At 39.8% G+C, this 25,613-nt stretch overlaps 1 protein-coding gene across 1 annotated transcript in view; it reads left to right on the top strand.

Annotated features, from left to right (window-relative positions):
* Nucleotides 1–25,613, top strand: part of LOC144790783 (cytochrome P450 2J6-like) — a 158,099-nt gene that overhangs the window by 109,781 nt on the left and 22,705 nt on the right. The window contains exons 6-7 of the mRNA XM_078665474.1: nucleotides 5,517–5,658; nucleotides 19,218–19,405. Of these exons, the coding sequence (XP_078521600.1) occupies nucleotides 5,517–5,658; nucleotides 19,218–19,405 (330 nt within the window). The remainder of the gene's footprint in view (nucleotides 1–5,516; nucleotides 5,659–19,217; nucleotides 19,406–25,613) is intronic.

The following is a 25,613-nucleotide window of genomic DNA, read 5'->3' as shown; positions in this document are numbered from 1 at the left end:
GGCAGTCCTGCAGAAGACCCCGAAGAGGGCAGAAGTGCAGAAGACCCCGAAGAGGGCAGTCCTGCAGAAGACCCCGAAGAGGGCAGAAGAGCAGAAGACCCCGAAGAGGGCTGTCCTGCAGAAGACCCCGAAGAGGGCAGAAGTGCAGAAGACCCCGAAGAGGGCAGTCCTGTAGGAGACCCCAAAAGAGGGCGGAATTACGGAAGGCCCAGAAAAGAATATAAACAAGCCCGGATGAACACAGGTTCTGAAGTCAGCAAGCACAAGCAAGTGCACATCCTGAATGCAACAAGCACATGCAGATCCAAATGTAATGAGCACGAGCAAAACAGGTGCCAGACTAAGGGAACAGTCCTGTGACATTGTCATTCCACCACATTCCACCATCATGTTGATGAGAGAAGAAACACATACATCTAACCCCTGCATTGGAGTGCCACCCCCAGTGACACGGACCGGCAACCAGAGTCTGGGTCCCAAATGGAACCGGTGGTTAGAATCACTGGATGCATTTCTTGACATAACCGGAGAGCGAAGAGATGGAAAACGTCTACTATTGCTACTTCAGCTTGTAGGTCACGAAGGCCGACGCTTAATCAGAACATTTTCAGCAAAAGGCACAGAGACATATGGAAAACTCAAAGAGATGCTACGCGCTCATTTCGACACAAAGGACGACGTGGATCATGAATGCATCGCCTTCAACGCGGCACGGCAGGAACCCGGAGAATCACTACCAAACTTCATAGCAAGGCTACAAAGTCTAGTGCACCACTGCCATTTCAACACATTTACAGATGAGGAAGCAGTTCGACTCCGGGTAATTGAAGGTTGCTCAAAACCTAAAACAAAACGCAAGATCCTTCAAGGGCAGTTCTCGCTACAAGAAATCATCAGGAGGGCTGACGTTGGAGAGCGGGTTAAAGCAAGACAATCAGCAAAAGAACTGCACCTGAATGCAAGTCACGAAGATAAAAGAATGGAGACGTCTCTCATGTCTGTGGAGAAAGCCCAAGTAACAAACAAAAACAGAAAGAGGGAAGGCGAAGGCAGAATAGAGACAAGACAGCGGAAGGAACCAAGTGACGTGAAACACCCTGAGTTAACAATACAAAAGGCAGTGAAGGATGATTACGACAGCCTCACTGATACGTCTTCATTGAATCATTCAACAGGTGAAGTAGTGTGGCTCACTGGTTAGAGGCGGCAGACCCGAGAGCAGAGGGCGGCCCGGGACCAGGGTTCGATTCCCGGCGCGGCAGGTTTCTGGACCAGGGTCAGCGGACTCGATAATTCTCTCGCCTCGGTGCCCACTCTGATCAGCGTTCACACTCGGCAACTCTGGGCATTAGCTTGCCTCATCTTCACTGACGGCCCCACCAGACCACCGGGGATGCCTGGTCTCACCCTGGAGATACCCATTAAGGGACCATCTCTCAGGGAAGCCAGGAAGGGTTTCGCAGCGGTCGAAGCGCCTTGGGACCCTACGGGTAAGTAGTGCGCTATATAAATGCCTATACATACATACATACATACAACAGACATCACAAACTATTCGGATGAAGCATCAAGTGAGACAGACCACATAAAGGAGACAGATGACAGTCTGCTCAATGGATATGTGGAAAGGACTAAATAGAGACGAGTGGACAAGTCACGCCAACTCTGGACACCGGTATACGAACACACTCGAGCAACCCACTGCCCATCAAATGTTGTAGACACTTCTGAAGAAGCACCAAGCAGGAAGACACATTACACAAGTGTCACTGCCGTTAGTGCACCCAACAAACGAGAAGAAGAAACAAATCACATGAGGCGTGGTAAGCCACTCTGGCACCGGAAAGGGATTGGCATGTGCACTAAAGACATCCACGACAATGAGAAAACTGGGGAGAGACAGTTAATGTCATGTGAGAGAGACAGAGACCAAATGCTCCACGACCAGACCAAAGAAATAAATGCGTGGCTAGCAAATAACCTATACACAGCAATAACACAAAAGACACCTCAAAAGCTACACTCATAAAAATGTCTTACAGATGACTCCGACTCCAGGAGCATGTCATCACAGACTACCAGCTCAAGAAATGTATCAGTCAAAATGCTCTCAAAGAAACTTTCTCAGAGGAAATCAGCAAAAGGCTCCTCCAATTCAGAAAGCATGTCTGTACGGTCATTCCGGTCAACCGAGTCAAGGTCCTTACAAAGCTCATGGCACCAATCACCAAAATGCACAATAGAATCACAGAACATTCCCCCCGTCCAGAGCAGCATATCTCACGCCAATGACTCAGAATATTTGATCACCCCACAATACAACACGTCATGTCAGTCACAATTATTTCAAGACAAAAAGAATATATCGGCACCCCTGAAGGGGTCAGCGAGGCTGACTCAACGCGCTTGCAGAAGGAAACCAGATATACGGGACAGCACCCACCGGGTGAGGAAGGACTATCCTGCCACTCAGCAAGGAAGGCAAAATGGGTGGATAAGGAAGAAACATACACATGCCCGGATGATTAAAGAGTCCACCAGTCCCGAATGCGAATGGAAGTGGATCAGACAAACAGGGTCAACAAATGAGTCCCAAGACCAAACCGTGCCACCCATGTCAGATAGTGCCTTACTGCCTGGTATGCACGACTCGGAACAAGAGGACATTGCTGCCCCCGACTGGAAGAGACAAAAGGAAGCAAAAACTCATGCAGATGTTCGAAAGAAAACCAGAACACCATCCACTCTTGAAGGAGATCGAGCGTCAGTCGAACGAGGGCTACCAAGAAAGACAGATTGCCATCATCGGGCTGAGCTATCCACTGTCACTTCACAAAAGGCAACCACGATTGCGTCAGAATCTGTAAATGAGTGGATGACTCGGAAGATTATTGGAAATCGCAATGAATCTGAGAACCAGAGGATTACACACAATGTCTCGCATTTTCAAAGGCGCACTCCCACAGTCAAGGATACTCTTGTCAAGGCGGCCGACGGCTCAAACAATGCAGTGTCTCCAACAGACTATACCTTGCCAATGCCTGGGGAGCTGACTGGGTCTAAGCCTGGAACGGCAACGTGTCTATGACCCATGCGGACAATCCGCAGACCTGTGCGGCCAGTCAAGGAACTATGAACATGTTTGAAGTTAATTCTATTTTGTTAAGAAAGGGGGAGATGTAGTATCGTGTACAGCAGTCTAGTGTTTGGGATAGATTCGTGGGAGGAGCAGGAAAGGGAGGAGCAGGGAACCGGAATGGGAAGGCAGTTAGAGTAGGGACAGGGACACGAATGGAAGCAAGCAATAAAGCTCCTATAAATATATATGTTTGTATGTCGTTATTGAAGTCACGACATGACAACTGGCGACGAGGGTCACGACACGACAGGACCCACATCTCGGCATACCCTGCCAACTTAGGGTGAACAAAGCAAACACAAGGAGATAATAGACGGAGCACTGAAACTTTTCAGACACTCACCCCCAGTCACAGATCTGGGTTGAATCCATCATCATTATTTAGTTCACTTCGCAACCCCAGTTCAGACCCAGCCTTGTGCAAATCAGTCTGACCCTGTTCCTCATGGGAACAGTCCAGCCCGAACTGCCAAGCCAGGTCTGCCCTGAACCGGAAACAAGCATCCTGGGACCGGTTTCTAGTATCGATGACAGTGTTGAGGGACAAAACATCGAAAGGTAAGTGCATATAGGGAAGTATAGATTTACTACTCCTAACTCCACATTTACGTACCTTGATGATATTCGTACATAATAGGTAGAGGTATATGTGGAGTTAGGTATAGAAAATCTAGCCTTACTTACCTATCGATATTTTATTTTCTATAGTCTGTCCTCGATATTCTGTCCCATTGATATTGTTGATTCGATACTCAGGGGGAACATCTGCCGAAAGAGTACAGCCGACCCAGCAGAAGTACCATAGGCAACACTGGAATACCACTCGACCAGCATTTCATGTCATTTCTTACAATGTCAAATTCAAACCCAAATAGTAAGGGTTTGTTTCTGAAACACACAAAAAACCATGGCCCGGCATGCAGGTAGATTTCTCCATGTGCATGGGGGGCATTGTTCATCTTTCATCCCCGGGGCCAACCAAGCTTAGTGTGGAGGTTAGAGGCCACAAAATATCAGGGGCGGCTCCTCTGCTAAGGCGGAGGAGTGTCGCCCCACTGCCTTAAAGCACGGCAAAAAAAGGAAAAATAAAATGATAACAACCAGATGTTATTATCATTTTATTTTTCTGTGCTCGGGCAGTTTTGTGGGGCAGGGCCAGGATGCACAGGGGGAAGGAGAGATGGCACCCTCCTAAGTGTGCGTGAATTTTTGGCCGGCTTCTGGGGCCGGCCAAACATTGATGCACACTTTCCCGGTTCTCTACGCAGGCTGCATTACAGCCTGGGATGGAGAACATGCCCAGGCTTCCATTCCCAATCTGAGCGCCGAACCACTGCGCTCAGACCAATCATTGCATTGAGCATTGTGATAGGCTTAGGGAAGCATATCCTGCTCCAACAGAAGCCAGGAAGATAACAGTAGAGAGGCGGTGGCCGGCCAGGAGGGCGGCCGGCAAGAAAGTGTCTTTTTAATTTTTTTTTATTTTTTCCCCCTCCCTGTCCCACTCCCGATTTGCGGGAGCAGGCACGACTGCAAGTTATGTGTAAGAATGCCCACAGCTATACAGAGTGGACCTTCTAAGCAGACCCAGCTGCCCTTTGACATAGGGACCACTGTGTCATAGATATACAGTGGTTGAGACAACTAAGACTACACCGCAGAAACCTAGCATTTCCCACAACTATAAATGAAGCAGGGGAAACATGGGGTTGGTGGGACAGGAGCACTATCAATTTAGGATGATGCTTGTGCTATCCAAACACATATTTTGTTTTCATAGAAGTCACTAGGGTGGAAGTGGTGGGGGTGATACAAGTTTTTTTTCCAGAATGTATGCTGCCATTTTGAGATCATGTTCAGAGGGAGTCGTACAACAGTTGTCGGACATCCAAATGTCAGCTACTGTCAGTAAGATTTGGAGGCTTGTGATGGTGGAGTTCATTCAGGTCTACATTAGTTGTTAATAAAAACTGAAGATCATCACCATAATTAATAAGCTTACCTGTAGGACTGAATAATATGCGCCAGAGGAGAAACCCAGAGCTTAACAGAAGCAGTTTAGGAATGCAACCACTGGGATCAACACATGCTAGTGTGGTGTGAACGTGAAAATAGGTTATAGCCTTTGAGTACTGTAGCTGGAGAATTCTTATAGGCTGGTGATACCTGAGCCCTGGAGACCAGGATCATCAAGCCCATCAAATGTTACATGGTGTTTTGATGTGCAACCAAATAAAAATAATAATAATAAATAAACAAAATGGTGTCAAAAGCAGCATTAACTGTACTATCAGAAAAGCTTCATCATGTTTGCAATGTCCCATTGAGCTTCCAGTACCTCCCGTTCTAACTTTGCATACTTACAAATCATCATCAGAAGAAAGAAGACCCCTTCTCTACTTATGATGAAGAGAACCTTACACAGGTTGTGGCAGATCTCTTTTTGGGAGGAACCGAGACCACCGCCATTACGCTGCAATGGGCCCTGCTGTACATGGCAAACCGCCCAATGATCCAAGGTAAGACACAGAATCTTGTTACAGATGGTACATGCACTATGCACAGTCGAAAGACAAGTCACCGGTAAACATTGTGTCCAGACATAGGACACACAGGCCCACACTATAGAAAAATGATAAAGATTTGGAAAAGTTATTGTTTGCAGAAAATTGATAGAGATTCTGAACTGCTTGTTTTTTACAAATGTGAAAACTTAGAGCGATAAAGGGTTGAGGCAAAAGACCTGCACCTGTTATGAGTTGTGACTTATAGATATTATGATGGTGCTTGCAAAACCAAGGAACACAACCCTATCTGTTCCTTTAAGGACAAAGTCCTAATACAAAACACAAATTATGGAATCAGCACCCATCAGGAAGTATCACTCATAATGGTAAATGTCCTTCAATCTGAAATTATAGTCCACTTCAAATGAACAGGTCCGAACTTGATCACGGTAGTTTTTCAATTCTTTATTGTAGTTTTCACACAGTAGAAAAATATTCCAATTCACAGCAGGTTTATTTCTTTTTCTTTTTTTAGCCTTTAGCCAACGCGTTTCGTCTCAGAAATGAGACTTCTTCAGGGCTAAAATTAAAATATACAAAAACTCCTATTAATACACATCTATAGACAAAAATTCAAAGTTTCTTTTCACACAAAGAAATATTGACATAACTGTAAATCAAAGATTCACAAGTATATGCTATACTAGTCCGAGTTATGCAAAAAGTAGTGTCATTTTAAAAACCATAACATCTTTATATTTAAAAAGTTGCTGTTTCAAGACATGATTGGCTTACTGCACATAACCTTACATGTCAAATCCGTATAAACATTAGAATGAGCATTGGTTGTGAGAAATACAAAAACACAACTTATTTGTAAAAAGGAAATCAGCCACATATCAAAAAACCATACCTCAGAAACCTGTCTTTATGGAGTATAGTGTGAGTTGCACAATTTTTCTAGATCATGTGTCGATTGAAAAGGTCTGGAAATATACATAGGTCATATTAGCATAATGATTATACCACATGTTTATAAAAGTTAATGATTCGATGCTAATAAACAGAGAAATGGTAAGCCTCATCTTCCAATGTTTAAATTATTCAATTCATACTGAAAACGAATAACATTAACTTGATGTTCTGGAAAATAGAAATTTTTTATATATATATATATATATATATATATCTTTAGTCTGTGTTGTTCAATATTTTATTTGAACAATAACTACATGGTGAAATTTTAGTGAATATGTAAAAGAACTCGGCATTGTTAAGAAAATATAGACAGCCCGTAAGCTACAAAAACTATTATCCCAGCAGTTTTGTCTGTAGTGACAGAAAGGCAAAAATGCCCAATGCTATATCTAAATAGTATTTAGACACAAATACCTGTTATTTCTGATGAATATTCAGAAGGGACTGTAGAAAAGACAGAAAAGAATATATGCATACATCTATTAGTGAATGATCATAAGAATAAGGCTTAATACTGACAGTAACTCTCAAGAGATTTTACTTCAGGCTTTGATTCGACATTTTATCTTCTGAATTGATATCTGTATCACTAATCATGTGTAATTCTCCAAACACACAAAGGAGAGATGACACGAGTTTAAATCATCTTATTATATAGTATTGAACAACTCGATTTCGAAAAAAGAGTTGAATTTGATTAAAATCTATCTCATAGAGCTACCCAAAGACCATCACAAACTATCTAACATCGGGTAACCTATTGCCAGTTTCTACAAAATAACCTGATATATTGGAAGACATATGTTGATCAAAAAAATCAGATTCCGAAAAATATTTTCTGTACCCATTTTCTATATAGAGCGACAAACTGTCTTAAAAATCAAACAAAACTTGATCTATTACATGGCATTATCGTCTAAAAACGTGATTGAATACCACCGTCGTGGTGTTTCAAGACGAGTATTCACACTGATCAAACCGAGAACCCCATAAGTTGTCGGACATCTTGAAACGGTGTGTTAACTAACCAACTTAACCCTTTAAGTATAAAGAACACAAATAACAAGGTTTCACCGAGTGAAGGAATGAAGCTAGACATAATATAAAGTATAAGAACACCAATTAAATTAGGAATCTATTCCAGGCAACGAAAAGGCAGAGCCCGTAGTAAAGCTTACCCAGAAAGACCGCATGGTAGCCAGCAACAAAAACGACCAGTAGAGATTCTGTGATGACGAACAACTGACTGAAAAGTCTATGGTTTATATAGGCAAACAAATGAGTAGATTGAGAACACCTGTAAAGCACTAATTTCGGATTACGAAAAACCGGAAATGCCTTTCCATACAGGTAGGAGAAGCGAAACTGGCGGCCATCTTCAAATGTCCGTTTGGATACGTATTTACACTGCGTTTAACACAAATGAAACCCTAAAAGGGTTTATATCAAGCAGAAATACAAAAAATGTGTATCCCTTGAGGTGAAACCGGTTGGAACACCAAATATAGAGTTCTTATAATATCGAACTATCCAAAATAAATCCAAATGTAATGGTGCAAAAACTCTTCCAATCCTCTTATCAAACCACCATATGTGCGAAATAACTGTATACTGATGAAATAGGGGCTCCACGATAACTATTAGGTTCGGAAAGTCTGAAGAACAACATACCATCCGAATCCATTTGGGGCCCGGACCTGTCTTTCGGATGATTGTAGTAAAATAATCAGGCGACCATAGTATACTAACAAATAATAAATTGGCAGAAATAGTTCATTACTGCAAATCCCAAAACCGTGCAAACATTTTTTTTATAAATGGGGAAAAATAAATAATCGAATTGAGGGATAATTTTCGAACCCATCTATCTGGTGCCCCCTAAAATTACAGAATAAGCGGCTGTATATCTTATAGTATTTAAATAGAATTATAAAAGTGTGATATGTATGAAAAAGGACGTTTCTAAAAGTCCTATAATAATAGTTAGAATAATCGGGCGGCCATTTTGTGCTGGCTATGAGAACTTGTAAAAGAGTTGGTTAATTATTGAAAAACAGAAGACGGCCAAAGAGATACATAAACGAGCAATGTAGTTGAGATACAATCACTAGAAAAGTATATCCAATACTCCATAAAGAGGGTTACCAGATCTACTACTTGGATAAAAGATGGTAATAAAGCCTATTAGCAAATACTTCCTTGGATTTTGCTAAAGATGTAACTCTATATATTAGTATATATAAATCTCTTAACAGAAGTCTTATGTATAAGGAGAGAGACAAAGATAGTTTCTCTGAGTGCGTGATAAACTAGTTCCTAGAATAAACAGCTTTTAACCCAATATATTCCATACTCGATACATATCAAAAGAGAATCCTTGTTCATACATGTAATTTTTTTTGATTGCAAGATCAGAAAATGGAAAAAAAAAAATTTCATTTCAAACCCAAACATTTGTGCTTGCCCAATGAACACATTATTGTAAAAATTATTTCTATTGGTAGTGCCATTTTCACAGGGAATTTATAAATATTGAATAACAAATTCCATTTCAAAGCGACAAACACAGTATACAATTGTATTCATCTAAACAGAAGCAAAACACTGATAAATGAGCAATCTCAAAGAAAATGATGAAATTCATTATTTTGATTTATCCCATACTGGACACTCCTCAAACGACAAATCCATCTGGATTCCAATTGTCTCAGCTCACGTTCTCGATTCCCACCTCTGAGATTAGTCTTTAAATGTTCAATAGCATGGAATGTAACTGACCTGTCATTAGGGTGTTCAGTGCAGATGTGATTGGCCATAGGGTACCTCAAATCTCCATTTTTGATAGCCCTTAGATGTTCCTGTACGCGTATTTTCAGACAGCGAATGCTACTTCCCACATAGGTCTTATCACATGAGAATTGAATTAGATATATAGTGAAAGTGGTGTTACAATTGATAAATTCTCTAATCTCATAGTTTTTCGAGCCATTGTATGCAAAGTGGGTGATCTTATTTATACCAAACTGACAGATACAACACCCTCCACAGACAAAAAAACCTTTGGGTTTCTCAGGCCACCACGATTTCTTCTTAGTGGTGGATCTGACGTAGCTAGGACACAACTTATCTTTAAGAGTTAGTCCTCTTCTGTATACCACCTTTGGCCTATCAGATATTACGTCATTGGGAATGCTTTCTGATTTAAGAAGATGCCAGTTCTTACGTAGAATGTTAAACACATGGTTACTGTAGGAATTGTATTGGGTAATGAAGGGTACATGGGCAAGTTTTGTTGATTTAGGCTTTTTAACAGCAGCAGCGCTTAAAATTTTTGTTCTATCCAGAGTGCGAGCCCGCAACTCGGCTTTTTTGAGACAGTTCATATCATATCCCCTTCTCTTGAAATTGTGTTTGATCTGGGATATGTTTTTGATGAAATCACAGTCCCTGCTACAATTTCGTCTTGCACGTACCATTTCACCATAAGGAATCGCCCTTATGGTAGATTGGGGATGTGCGCTTGTGGCATGTAACACACTGTTACACGCCGTGGATTTTTTAAACACATCGCTGTGGATTCTCTCTTCATAAACATACAGTTTTAGATCAAGAAAGTCAATTTCCTTGGCAGAATATTTAATCGTCAATTTTACATTGAAAGCATTGCTATTTAGATAGTTAAAGTAGGCCATCAGATCATTCACTGGGCCATTCCAAATTAAGATAATGTCATCTATGTAACGTGCATAGAATATCATTTGGTCACACCAATTTTTGGCTCTTGGGCCCCAGACGTGCTCCACCTCAAACAACCCCATAAAGAGGTTGGCGTAGGATGGGGCAAATCTGGAGCCCATCGCTGTACCCCGTTTTTGTATGTACCACTCGCCATTGCTCAGGAAGGCATTATTCATGAGAATAAGTTCAGCCATTTCCAACAGCATGAAAGTATGCTCTATTCTACTGCAATCACGTTTGAATAGAAAATGTTTGAGTGCACGTATTCCTTGCTTTTGTTCAATGCACGTGTACAAACTTTCAACATCCATAGTGACAAAAAGTAATTGGGAATCCTGCCATGCAAAATCTTCTAATTTACAAAGATCGCCACTGTCTCGTAGGTAGGATGGAAGGTTTTGTACAAAAGGTTTAATATATGTATCAACAAATTCCGAAAGGTGTTCAGTCGGACCACCATTACCGGAAATAATAGGTCTTCCAGGGGGAAAAATTCCCCCTTTATGAATTTTCGGTAAAATGTACAAACATGGGAATCTGGATTGGTGTGCTTGTAGATATCGGTACTCATGGTCAGATAACAAGCAAGATTCATGCCATTCGTAGAGTTTTGCATTGATTAAGGTCTCTATTTCAGATGTTGGGTTCTGTTTCAGTTTGTTATAGCAATTTGTATCAGAAAGTTGTCTATTGATTTCATCCAAATAGTCATTTTTATTCATTAGAACAACACTTCCCCCCTTGTCCGCCTCTTTTATCACTAAATTTGCATCATTTCTAAGGTCAGTGATTAGTGTCCAATCACTCTTTGATAAATTGGTGTGATGTCTACATTTTGCGTTTTGAGGTGATCATCCTCCAGTTTCTAAAGATCCAAACTGACTCTATTAAAGAACTCGTCAATGACAGAGTCTCTGGTTTGTGGAGGTATGAATTTGGAAGCCATGCGTAAACCACTGTCTGTGCTACAGTCTTCATAGTAGCCCAACAGATTAGTGAAATCAATAACATTTCCAATTTCATCCTCATCGTAGAGGGTAGCTAGCATATGAGAATGATGGATATCACTGATGCTTGGTGCATCCAAGGTAGGGATTGATTTTGACACAGGAGGCAAAGGAGGATGTTCAGCAAAATATTTTTTTATTTTCAATTTTCTTGTAAATTTGAAAAGGTCGACATGTATGCTCTTTTTGTCACTTTTCTCCGGTATTTTCTTATCCACATCATCATATTTACGAGAGAAGGTAAAGATGCGGCCTTTTTTGTAATCGCCATCATCTCTACGTATCTTTCTTTGTTTTTTTACTCTTTTAAATACTATCAATTGTATTTAAAAGAGAAAAAACAAAGAAAGATACGTAAATATGATGATGTGGATAAGAAAATACCGGAGAAAAGTGACAAAAAGAGCACCAGTGCCTCCTCTAGCAATACTTCTTTGTCTTCCTTGGAAAGTGACCCAGGTGAAGGTACTAGTGCTATGACTATGGATAATACGTCGTCTGATTTTTTACGGGAGGTACAAAGATTTCGCCTAGGCAATCGAAAGCAATATCAAAACCAAGAACAAGGCGGGGTGGCACAAAATACAAGGGCAGGAACAAAAGCAAGAGAACAGAACACAGCCCAGAAGAAATAGGGTGTCAGAGTAATTCTGTAGAAACTAATTTTGATGAGGATTCTGTTGTAAATGATATTAGTGTTGTAAATTTATCAACCAGGGTTCTGACTGATAAAGAACGAAATGTATTATGTAAGGGGTTAAATTTTTGTCCAACTGAGAAATGTAATTTTGACAACATACATGTCGACCTTTTCAAATTTACAAGAAAATTGAAAATAAAAAAATATTTTGCTGAACATCCTCCTTTGCCTCCTGTGTCAAAATCAATCCCTACCTTGGATGCACCAAGCATCAGTGATATCCATCATTCTCATATGCTAGCTACCCTCTACGATGAGGATGAAATTGGAAATGTTATTGATTTCACTAATCTGTTGGGCTACTATGAAGACTGTAGCACAGACAGTGGTTTACGCATGGCTTCCAAATTCATACCTCCACAAACCAGAGACTCTCTCATTGACGAGTTCTTTAATAGAGTCAGTTTGGATCTTTACAAACTGGAGGATGATCACCTCAAAACGCAAAAATGTAGACATCACACCAATTTATCAAAGAGTGATTGGACACTAATCACTGACCTTAGAAATGATGCAAATTTAGTGATAAAAGAGGCGGACAAGGGGGGAAGTGTTGTTCTAATGAATAAAAATGACTATTTGGATGAAATCAATAGACAACTTTCTGATACAAATTGCTATAACAAACTGAAACAGAACCCAACATCTGAAATAGAGACCTTAATCAATGCAAAACTCTACGAATGGCATGAATCTTGCTTGTTATCTGACCATGAGTACCGATATCTACAAGCACACCAATCCAGATTCCCATGTTTGTACATATTACCGAAAATTCATAAAGGGGGAATTTTTCCCCCCCGGAAGACCTATTATTTCCGGTAATGGTGGTCCGACTGAACACCTTTCGGAATTTGTTGATACATATATTAAACCTTTTGTACAAAACCTTCCATCCTACCCACGAGACAGTGGCGATCTTCTTTGTAAATTAGAAGATTTTGCATGGCAGGATTCCCAATTACTTTTTGTCACTATGGATGTTGAAAGTTTGTACACGTGCATTGAACAAAAGCAAGGAATACGTGCACTCAAACATTTTCTATTCAAACGTGATTGCAGTAGAATAGAGCATACTTTCATGCTGTTGGAAATGGCTGAACTTATTCTCATGAATAATGCCTTCCTGAGCAATGGCGAGTGGTACATACACAAACGGGGTACAGCGATGGGCTCCAGATTTGCCCCATCCTACGCCAACCTCTTTATGGGGTTGTTTGAGGTGGAGCACGTCTGGGGCCCAAGAGCCAAAAATTGGTGTGACCAAATGATATTCTATGCACGTTACATAGATGACATTATCTTAATTTGGAATGGCCCAGTGAATGATCTGATGGCCTACTTTAACTATCTAAATAGCAATGCTTTCAATGTAAAATTGACGATTAAATATTCTGCCAAGGAAATTGACTTTCTTGATCTAAAACTGTATGTTTATGAAGAGAGAATCCACAGCGATGTGTTTAAAAAATCCACGGCGTGTAACAGTGTGTTACATGCCACAAGCGCACATCCCCAATCTACCATAAGGGCGATTCCTTATGGTGAAATGGTACGTGCAAGACGAAATTGTAGCAGGGACTGTGATTTCATCAAAAACATATCCCAGATCAAACACAATTTCAAGAGAAGGGGATATGATATGAACTGTCTCAAAAAAGCCGAGTTGCGGGCTCGCACTCTGGATAGAACAAAAATTGTAAGCGCTGCTGCTGTTAAAAAGCCTAAATCAACACAACTTGCCCATGTACCCTTCATTACCCAATACAATTCCTACAGTAACCATGTGTTTAACATTCTACGTAAGAACTGGCATCTTCTTAAATCAGAAAGCATTCCCAATGACGTAATATCTGATAGGCCAAAGGTGGTATACAGAAGAGGACCAACTCTTAAAGATAAGTTGTGTCCTAGCTACGTCAGATCCACCACTAAGAAGAAATCGTGGTGGCCTGAGAAACCCAAAGGTTTTTTTGTCTGTGGAGGGTGTTGTATCTGTCAGTTTGGTATAAATAAGATCACCCACTTTGCATACAATGGCTCGAAAAACTATGAGATTAGAGAATTTATCAATTGTAACACCACTTTCACTATATATCTAATTCAATGCTCATGTGATAAGACCTATGTGGGAAGTAGCATTCGCTGTCTGAAAATACGCGTACAGGAACATCTAAGGGCTATCAAAAATGGAGATTTGAGGTACCCTATGGCCAATCACATCTGCACTGAACACACTAATGACAGGTCAGTTACATTCCATGCTATTGAACATTTAAAGACTAATCTCAGAGGTGGGAATCGAGAACGTGAGCTGAGACAATTGGAATCCAGATGGATTTGTCGTTTGAGGAGTGTCCAGTATGGGATAAATCAAAATAATGAATTTCATCATTTTCTTTGAGATTGCTCATTTATCAGTGTTTTGCTTCTGTTTAGATGAATACAATTGTATACTGTGTTTGTCGCTTTGAAATGGAATTTGTTATTCAATATTTATAAATTCCCTGTGAAAATGGCACTACCAATAGAAATAATTTTTACAATAATGTGTTCATTGGGCAAGCACAAATGTTTGGGTTTGAAATGAATTTTTTTTTTTTTCCATTTTCTGATCTTGCAATCAAAAAAAATTACATGTATGAACAAGGATTCTCTTTTGATATGTATCGAGTATGGAATATATTGGGTTAAAAGCTGTTTATTCTAGGAACTAGTTTATCACGCACTCAGAGAAACTATCTTTGTCTCTCTCCTTATACATAAGACTTCTGTTAAGAGATTTAAATATACTAATATATAGAGTTACATCTTTAGCAAAATCCATGGAAGTATTTGCTAATAGGCTTTATTACCATCTTTTATCCAAGTAGTAGATCTGGTAACCCTCTTTATGGAGTATTGGATATACTTTTCTAGTGATTGTATCTCAACTACATTGCTCGTTTATGTATCTCTTTGGCCGTCTTCTGTTTTTCAATAATTAACCAACTCTTTTACAAGTTCTCATAGCCAGCACAAAATGGCCGCCCGATTATTCTAACTATTATTATAGGACTTTTAGAAACGTCATTTTTCATACATATCACACTTTTATAATTCTATTTAAATACTATAAGATATACAGCCGCTTATTCTGTAATTTTAGGGGGCACCAGATAGATGGGTTCGAAAATTATCCCTCAATTCGATTATTTATTTTTCCCCATTTATAAAAAAATTTTTTGCACGGTTTTGGGATTTGCAGTAATGAACTATTTCTGCCAATTTATTATTTGTTAGTACACTATGGTCGCCTGATTATTTTACTACAATCATCCGAAAGACAGGTCCGGGCCCCAAATGGATTCGGATGGTATGTTGTTCTTCAGACTTTCCGAACCTAATAGTTATCGTAGAGCCCCTATTTCATCAATATACAGTTATTTCGCACATATGGTGGTTTGATAAGAGGATTGGAAGAGTTTTTGCACCATTACATTTGGATTTATTTTGGATAGTTCGATATTATACGAACTCTATATTTGGTGTTCCAACCGGTTTCACCTCAAGGGATACACATTTTTTGTATTTCTGCTTGATATAAACCCTTTTTAGGGTTTCATTTGTGTTAAACGCAGTGTAAATACGTATCCAAACGGACATTTGAAGATGGCTGCCAGTTTCGCTTCTCCTACCTGTATGGAAAGGCATTTCCGGTTTTTCGTAATCCGAAATTAGTGCTTTACAGGTGTTCTCAATCTACTCATTTGTTTGCCTATATAAACCATAGACTTTTCAGTCAGTTGTTCGTCATCACAGAATCTCTACTGGTCGTTTTTGTTGCTGGCTACCATGCCGTCTTTCTGGGTAAGCTTTACTACGGGCTCTGCCTTTTCGTTGCCTGGAATAGATTCCTAATTTAATTGGTGTTCTTATACTTTATATTATGTCTAGCTTCATTCCTTCACTCGGTGAAACCTTGTTATTTGTGTTCTTTATACTTGAAGGGTTAAGTTGGTTAGTTAACACACCGTTTCAAGATGTCCGACAACTTATGGGGTTCTCGGTTTGATCAGTGTGAATACTCGTCTTGAAACACCACGACGGTGGTATTCAATCACGTTTTTAGACGATAATGCCATGTAATAGATCAAGTTTTGTTTGATTTTTAAGACAGTTCGTCGCTCTATATAGAAAATGGGTACAGAAAATATTTTTCGGAATCTGATTTTTTTGATCAACATATGTCTTCCAATATATCAGGTTATTTTGTAGAAACTGGCAATAGGTTACCCGATGTTAGATAGTTTGTGATGGTCTTTGGGTAGCTCTATGAGATAGATTTTAATCAAATTCAACTCTTTTTTCGAAATCGAGTTGTTCAATACTATATAATAAGATGATTTAAACTTGTGTCATCTCTCCTTTGTGTGTTTGGAGAATTACACATGATTAGTGATACAGATATCAATTCAGAAGATAAAATGTCAAATCAAAGCCTGAAGTAAAATCTCTTGAGAGTTACTGTCAGTATTAAGCCTTATTCTTATGATCATTCACTAATAGATATATGCATATATTCTTTTCTGTCTTTTCTACAGTCCCTTCTGAATATTCATCAGAAATAACAGGTATTTGTGTCTAAATACTATTTAGATATAGCATTGGGCATTTTTGCCTTTCTGTCACTACAGACAAAACTGCTGGGATAATAGTTTTTGTAGCTTACGGGCTGTCTATATTTTCTTAACAATGCCGAGTTCTTTTACATATTCACTAAAATTTCACCATGTAGTTATTGTTCAAATAAAATATTGAACAACACAGACTAAAGATATATATATATATATATATAAAAATTTCTATTTTCCAGAACATCAAGTTAATGTTACTCGTTTTCAGTATGAATTGAATAATTTAAACATTGGAAGATGAGGCTTACCATTTCTCTGTTTATTAGCATCGAATCATTAACTTTTATAAACATGTGGTATAATCATTATCCTAATATGACCTATGTATATTTCCAGACCTTTTCAATCGACACATGATCTAGAAAAATTGTGCAACTCACACTATACTCCATAAAGACAGGTTTCTGGGGTATGGTTTTTTGATATGTGGCTGATTTCCTTTTTACAAATAAGTTGTGTTTTTGTATTTCTCACAACCAATGCTCATTCTAATGTTTATACGGATTTGACATGTAAGGTTATGTGCAGTAAGCCAATCATGTCTTGAAACAGCAACTTTTTAAATATAAAGATGTTATGGTTTTTAAAATGACACTACTTTTTGCATAACTCGGACTAGTATAGCATATACTTGTGAATCTTTGATTTACAGTTATGTCAATATTTCTTTGTGTGAAAAGAAACTTTGAATTTTTGTCTATAGATGTGTATTAATAGGAGTTTTTGTATATTTTAATTTTAGCCCTGAAGAAGTCTCATTTCTGAGACGAAACGCGTTGGCTAAAGGCTAAAAAAAGAAAAAGAAATAAACCTGCTGTGAATTGGAATATTTTTCTACTGTGTGAAAACTACAATAAAGAATTGAAAAACTACCGTGATCAAGTTCGGACCTGTTCATTTGAAGTGGACTATAATTTCAGATTGAAGGACATTTACCATTATGAGTGATACTTCCTGATGGGTGCTGATTCCATAATTTGTGTTTTTTACAAATGTCTCTATTTCCTTTTACCCTCTTTCATTTGATCCTTATGTTTTTCTCTTTTTCACTATTCGTTGTTTGCTTTTGCTTTTTCTTTTTCTCATTTTTTTCTTTAATATCCCTCTGTGCCCATCTGACCTTCTGTTTAGCAGTTTATCCCTCAACATTCAGTAAGTCTCATATTTGTTATTAGTCTTGCTATGTACCAGTCTTTTGGGCGGATTCCCAGAACTAATCTGAGATAAAATCCTAAACTTACTACTTTTGGTATTCACAGAAGGCATACTAGAAAACTGAGACAAAATCCTAACTTTACGACTTTTGGTATTTATAAATTGCATTTAGTAGTAGTAAAGTTAAGAATCCAAACTTTACTACTACTAAATGCCTTTTGCGAATACCGCAGACAGGTTTTGCGGTGTGTCAGCAGGGTGGTCCCATAGTGTGCCCACCACACTCAATCATAGTTAAACATCTTTTCCATCCAAAACTTAAGAATTCTGAAAAACAGTTTGCCTGACATTCAAAACTTATAGTCCTAAAACCTTCCAAAACTAAATTCATAAAAAACAGAGTTCATCCTCATTCATTACCCAATGGATGCCACTCTGTGCAATGACTTGCCCACTGATCTTTACAGTGATAGTTTTTCTCAATCTTTACCCAAATCAGTGAAATCTCTAGGCTTATCGACTGACCCACATACTGAAATTAAAGCTTAGAAAGCCATTGGGTAAAGAGGACTAGAATAATATGTAAATACTAAATCTTCTAATACAAAACGATATTCAAAATTATACATCTTCAGCAGTACAGCTCGTGCTATGGTCCCTAAAAATATTTCATTTCTGTTGCGGGATTGTATAAGAACTTAATTAATGATATCATTAAACTAAATAGCCAATAATTGGTTAGCTTACCTGATGAGTTCAACACATTGAGCAGTAGAGTTTCTTCCAACCGGGCTGGAGAAGCTAAAAGAAATAATATTGAGTGTGCATCCCATATTGCGTTAGAATTTTTGTGGCTTTCAGGATTCATTCATGGTTTAGATTTTGGATATATCGGTGAATGTGTGGTTATCCTATTGTGTTGTACATTCTGTCTCAGGTTTTTATTGGCAAATTGAGATATATTGTTCTGAATGGGCATGTTCCCAAAAATTTAATGGGTAATGTGGAACTTGGTTATGGCCAAGATGGTTTGGTTAATAGGTCATAGTCTGTTTCCTTGATGCTCATTTGGCTTTCTGTTTTCGATAATGTTATATTTATATCTAACATTTCAACTTCATCCGCCCTATTGTTGGCAAATTTGCCTTTGCTCCATCAGACGTATATTAGTATTTCCTTTGTGCGTGCTGTCCAAGATCAGGAGAAACAAGGGATACTACCCAAAGATCCTTAGTTCAGTTTCACCAAGTAACAGTTGACTATCTTCCTGTTCTTCAGAGAGAATAACATTTTATAATTATTAATGTCTCTCTATAGATAAAGTCCAGAAGGAGCTGGATGCTGTCCTTGGAGATTCACAGGTCATCCAATACAATGATCGGAAAAAGATGCCCTACACGACTGCTGTGATTCATGAGATCCAACACTACTGTAATATCGCTCCAATTGGGTTTCTAAGGAGATGTATAAAGGATATAACACTGCAAGGATTCCACATAGAAAAGGTATAATCATATGTTTCCAGCACGTTTTGACTGATTATTAGAAGGCAGTATTATTGGCCACCATCCACAGTGCCATCCATATGTCATGGTTCAGTGGTTGATGTCCATGTAGCTCCGATTGTGTTGATATTGAAGGAAATGCTGTACTTGTGAATGATACTGAGATGCTGCTGCTGAATTTATTTTCATAAGGGGTTTATTCAGACCGGACAAATTGCAGAACTTAATGACAGAGGGCTATAAAGTATACTATAAAATATATTCTTGGCACCTTCCTCAGCGGTCTAATAGGTTTCAAGATTATGCAGCATTGGACGAGATACTCTTCTAAGCACTACATATCTTAAGACTGAGAAGCATCATCAGAGCATTGATTGAAAACACACTGGAAGCTCTTGGGAGGCTATTGTGGAACACTGGGTACGAGGTACCATTAGATCCCTGATAAGAGGCACCATTAGTTTGTTTGTGAAATATACCTTGAGAAATGATTGAGATAGGGTGTCAAGCACTGCAGATCTGGTTGAGTAAAACTCTGTAGCTGTGATCTTGTAGGCATGGAGACACTTTGAGTGCTCAAAGCATATGATGTTCTTGAGCAACAGGATAGGATATTGATCAGAGGGTTAATCACCCGCTTCCTTCTCAGAAGAAAAATATGAGAGAATAATGCTGGCATGTTGGGATGCTACAACTAAGAGTTCATTCATCGTTGGACCATCACATCACACTACATTTACAATATAGATATATATATCCCTAAGTCTGATGAGCTAATAAGCAGTAGAGCAAATGACTTCTCAAATGCTGAACACATTGATAGTGAAGAAAACCAGGGCTGAATCTGTTTAGAAGATTCTATTTTGAGCTGTTGGAAACAAGGTACAAGTGCTGGGATCACCCCAAATTCAACCTTGCTTGTAGCTGTTACAATTATTTATGTTAATGCATCAGGTGAATTGAAATACACATGCCCTTGAAGCAATTAGCTATGTTTTACTGATGATGGGATCACGGCCATAGAACATTAGAAATGCCTCATCTCCGAATATGCTTTCATCCTCAAACTAGGTTTTGTCCGCCCCTGTTGCAATGAAGCGGTGCTCCAATTGTGTGTGGTGTGACAACTCTTTCATAGTGCATTACACAACATACAAGTAAAGGATTGAAAGAGACTGAAAGTTATAGTTCTAGTTTACTGTCACAGCTCTCATTCGGAAGTTGTTGATATGTATTTTATTGCCCTGAGAGGACCGCTTTACCCAGATTCCCAATTAACTATTAGGACTCACATGACCCAGGTATTCAAATGATGGATTATCCCAATTATATGTGATTGGGATATCATTCTGAGAGGAATCTGAAAGATTTGATAGGCTACATAATTAATTTATTCAAATCATTCAGCAGTCTAAAGTTTTGTAAAAAGTTATAGCTCCTCTACAAAGAACATTTTAGAAATAAGACCTTATCTTCCCTTTCGTTTGTCAGTTGATGCACATTTTACTCTTTTTGGTGTAAAGGGAACATTGCGATTTTTCAAAGTTGAAAATTAAATATTTGAGTATTTAATTAACTTATACATCACTAAGCATGTGTTAAAGAAAAATTGTGCATGTCCATTTTTTAACTATTATCTTAGCAGCATTTCTCCTGATGTGACTAACATGTCAACTTATTACTACTATTGTTCTATGTATTGGGATTGGCTGGTACCTGTGAGCAAGGCAAGGGGTGTATTATTATAAGTGGAGTATTGAAGTTCTTTGGGACATTGAATTAATGATGAGGACTGAACAACTTACTTAGGGTCATCATGATGTTAAGGTGTAGTATTTCCCAAATTAAAGAATCGCCTCTTCTGGGATCATGTACTTTCACTCAGCAGGTTTCACAAAGAATAATGCTGTATCCATTGGAGTCAGTTCATCTGAACATGTCTTCCAAGAGAGGAAAACATGTAATGGTATGGAAACAGCCAGACAGTCTAGTTAGACTAATTGGATAAAATTAAGAGGCCATAGCAGACTACTCTATACTTTACAGCAAACAGTACCTAGTTCTCGATTGTCCCATCAGTTCACACTGTAGTCTGCGACTTCATTTCTTTCTTAAGTGACATCCAGGGCATCTTTAAGAAGCATGTTATGTGGAACCAAATAAGTCTACAATGCCAATCTCAAAGTTGCAACTAAAAGAAAAAAAAGTCAACCCTAGAAGTGGGAGATAAATATCCCACCATCAGTACACCAATAGAGAGATAGGAATTAACCTAGCACGACCTCCATTATAACAAGTATATAAACCACTAAAAGTGCTATGGAATGGAGACGGCATATATTCTTAGGCCCTTTCAAATGGCTTACAGGTATCCACAGATATTTGGTAGGTCACCTCACCCACTCGTGTCATGGCATGTTTCATCATAGGGGACTTATTCACACTGTGGTAGGCATACCACCACAGTAGACTCAACCGCATTCTGGGAGTTCTTAATATAATGGTACTGATAGTGACAAGGATCCACATTTACCAATACCTCAGATAATCCCACAGAAATTTTCCTTTAGTAGTTGGGTAACCTGAATATGATTAAACAGAACAATTGATAAGGATATCAAATGATATTCAAGGGTTTATTTATGAGCCCTTGTGTCACTTTTGCACCACTGGTGCGTCACTTTTTGTGACGCACCAGCGGCGTAAAAAGTGAGCCTTGTTGCACCATATTTACAAAGTGATGCATCCACCTGTGTAACTGTGTAAACCCCTGCGTCAGATTATACCTGCGCCAGGTATAATGAATGCTGGGGCATTCCGACGCAAGAAAGGGTCGTAGAAGTGATGCAGTGAAATCTATAAGATTTCACTGTGCCACTTCTAGGACGCAAATGCGGCAATATCTTACCCCTGCCTCATGGCAGGCGAAAGACTGATTTTTTTTTTTGAAAATAATTTTTATTGCAGACATTTAGTGCAAATGTTTTGTCACATGTATGTTACACCTTAGCTCCTCCATTCTTCCTTCTCCAATCTGGTCTGTACACAGCCTGTAAGCCCACACCCCGGAGGTCGGGCGGCGACAAATAGAAGAATACTCGAGGCCTGGCAAGGTGTATCAGGTGTAATCCTCCCATTCGGAAATGTGCATGTCTGCTTTTCTCCATCTCCCCTCTATTAAATCTTCCTATATTTATTAACTGTTCCCAACATCCCCTCCCCACCCCCCCTCCCCTGTGTCCACCACCTACTCCGAAGTTCCCGCCACTATCTTAATTTTGGGTTCAATCAGGAGTCAGTGTCTGCTTAGATGTGTGATGTCCCCGGTGTGTTGCGGGAGCCGTTCTCGTTCCTGTCCAGGTCACCCTCATCCTCCTGTAGTGTGCTATCTCGTAAGGCTTGAACCAATGCCTCCCAAGCCGCCGCCGTCTCCAATGCTCTATCGTCTAGTTTACGGCGAGCCATCTGGTAGCGATGCGTACTGTCACACGCTGCCCACTTCAAGAACTCGTTGACCCATCTCCTGTGTGTGGGGCCCATTCTCGCCTTCCAGTGTCGTGTGATTTCTCTTTTAGCAATGATCAGGCCCATGTCTATAAATTTGCTTGTGGTTTTATTTTTAGGCGTGTGTGGAAAACAGTGTAGTAGGCATATCGCTACATTATATAGCAAAGTTCTTACCGTCACTTCGTTTAAAGTGTCGCCTACCGCCCACCAGTATTCCCGGAGGTCCGGGCAGGACCATAGCATATGTTCCAACTCCGCCCCACCCAAAGCGCATCTTGGGCATGCCGCGTCGGCCGCTCCAAAATACTTCCTGATTTTGCCTGGGGTCATGTAAGCCCTATGCAGCACGTGAAAGTGGATCTGTTGAAAGCGCACATTTCTCGTGCTATTCTTAGCTCGTCTCACTAGCTGGGCCCAAGTCTTCTCGGGGATCTCCCTGGCAAGGTCCGTTTCCCATTTGTCCTTCAGCACCGTCAGTGGTGGCAGATTTTCTCGGAGCATTCTGGAGTACAAGCATGTTACCGCCTTGTAAGTTCCGTCTGCCATCATGGTGTACTGACAGGCCATGGTCGTCTGTGGTTCTACCAGTCCCCCCCTCCAGTGCAATTGTATAGCCCTAGTCACTGCAGCATGCAGAAGGTACCCCCCTCTTGGCAGCCCAAATTTCTCCTGCAACTCCTGATACTGGATAAGTGCCCCGTCCGCGTAGAGGTCGCCCACCACTTGTATTCCCGCATCTTCCCAGCTCAACAACTGTGACCAATCTCCCCCGTGGGGGAGTGGGCAGGCGTAAGACTGATGCAGGCACATTTCACATGGGACTAGCCCATGTGTAATGACCCATTGCTGGAGTTGCGTCACCTTTGTGACACACTCCAGCAATGCGTCATTTTTGCGCCTACAGATACGTCAGAAATATTGACGTATCTTTAACTCCTTGCGACATGATGCGTCATACTGTAAATATGACGCATCATTGGTGTCGCAAGTAGGGCGCAATGAAAAGTGAGGCATCGCTGTTTTCTCACAGCGATGCGTCACTTTTCATAAATGAGGACCTCAATGTATTGTCTATCCACTCATCCATGTACATTATGTTATATATATTGCCATCATGTTTTGACCTATTTCTTGACCATATGGGTCAAACAGCTTTGGTTAGTGCTTAATTTATGCTGTATGCATTCTACCACACTGAGGCCATGCGAATAGATAAGCCAATGGCTCTCCTACCTAAGGCTTCTTGTTTGATTTGTAAACCCTACTTTGGGTTAGCAAGGTGTCATGGTCGTGCCGAGGGGCCACCTCCCTGTAGTCACACACTCGTCAAAGGAAAGATGCAGGTCTGTTTACCTAACAGACCCACGTCTGGCCCCAAGAGAAATATCCCCGCTTTCTTTGGAGTATGAACTGGCATTCAGGTTGCTCAATGAATGCTCTGTGAAGAATTAACCAAAGTTAAGACAACACCCTAATGAGTTAGAGTAACCTGTATGGTGTCTTGAAACTCATAGTGTATTGTGGGGAAGAGGTGACATAGAGTGTACGTTTCCTAGTCGTTAAGTTGTGAATTTGTGGAGGGCTGTCACCAGTAAGACAAAATCCAGCTTTAAAGCATATTTTGATAAATATATATCAAACAACATATGGCCCAGCTGGTGTTTTGTCAAGTTTAAGGTTAAAGTAAAAAAATCAGTTAGCCAAATGCATGTCAGGAAGTAAGGGACTTGCTGGTATAAATTATCAAATATATGTCAGAAAGTAGGGGTCAGCTGGAATAATGTGCCAGGGTGCCAATCGCCTTTCAATCTGATAATAACGTACAGAGCTGTTTCAAAGGAAAAGATTACTACCACTGTGCAGTTCAAGCCGATGAGCTGAATAATGTTACAGACAGTAAGTTGCTGGTCATATTGTTTTACATAACTAAGAACCAACTCTCTTGGGGGTTATTCTTTGGCATGTATCAGTGTCAACAGTCAGTAAACAAATTAGTAGTATATACTAATGTATGTAGAAGTATGTAGAATAAGCTGGAGGTAGAGGGCATGTGGGTGGCAGAAATGTGCAGTTGCAAGAAGAAGAATAAACTTTCCTCATTTGACAGTTTCATAGAGGTTAATACACTCCTCTTTTAAGGGTGTGGTAAGGCAGCAGAAAGATGCACATCTATGCATCCTTTTTTAACCCATTTTGGACAGTTTGTAGATGCAGAATCCATTTCCTCTTCTCTTTTCTTTATCAATGGCCTGTGCCATCTCCCCTGCTTCGTTGTAGTACTTTTTAATGGCGTGGAAGGTCAATTGTGATAAATGTTCATGTTTTTAGCATAGAGTTCTGAATATGGGTGTTTTAAATTCAGTGTATTAATATTAAAATAATGTACCTGGATTGATTTCTCATGATTTTAAGATGTCCAATTCTCACAGGTTGTAGATACTCTCGGACTAATGGACATGAAATTTTCTTCTGAAGAGTTTTATATTGCGCTAGTCCTGAAGATATCAGGTATCAGAGCGTTTTACATGAGCACCAGTTTCGTTACAGATTCATTTTTTTTTGTTAGGCACTTGGAGATTAAGTAATTTGCCCAGAATCACAGGATGTTGTGCGCCGCTGCCAAGACTCGAACCGGGCTCCCCAGCATCGAGGTCGACCGCTTTAGCCATAAGGCTACAACCTCTCCAATTCCCTCCTTTTT

This window comes from Lissotriton helveticus, chromosome 11 (genome assembly GCF_964261635.1).
Source record: "Lissotriton helveticus chromosome 11, aLisHel1.1, whole genome shotgun sequence".
Classification (NCBI taxonomy): domain Eukaryota; kingdom Metazoa; phylum Chordata; class Amphibia; order Caudata; family Salamandridae; genus Lissotriton; species Lissotriton helveticus.
This window is presented reverse-complemented; position numbering and strand designations above follow the sequence as displayed.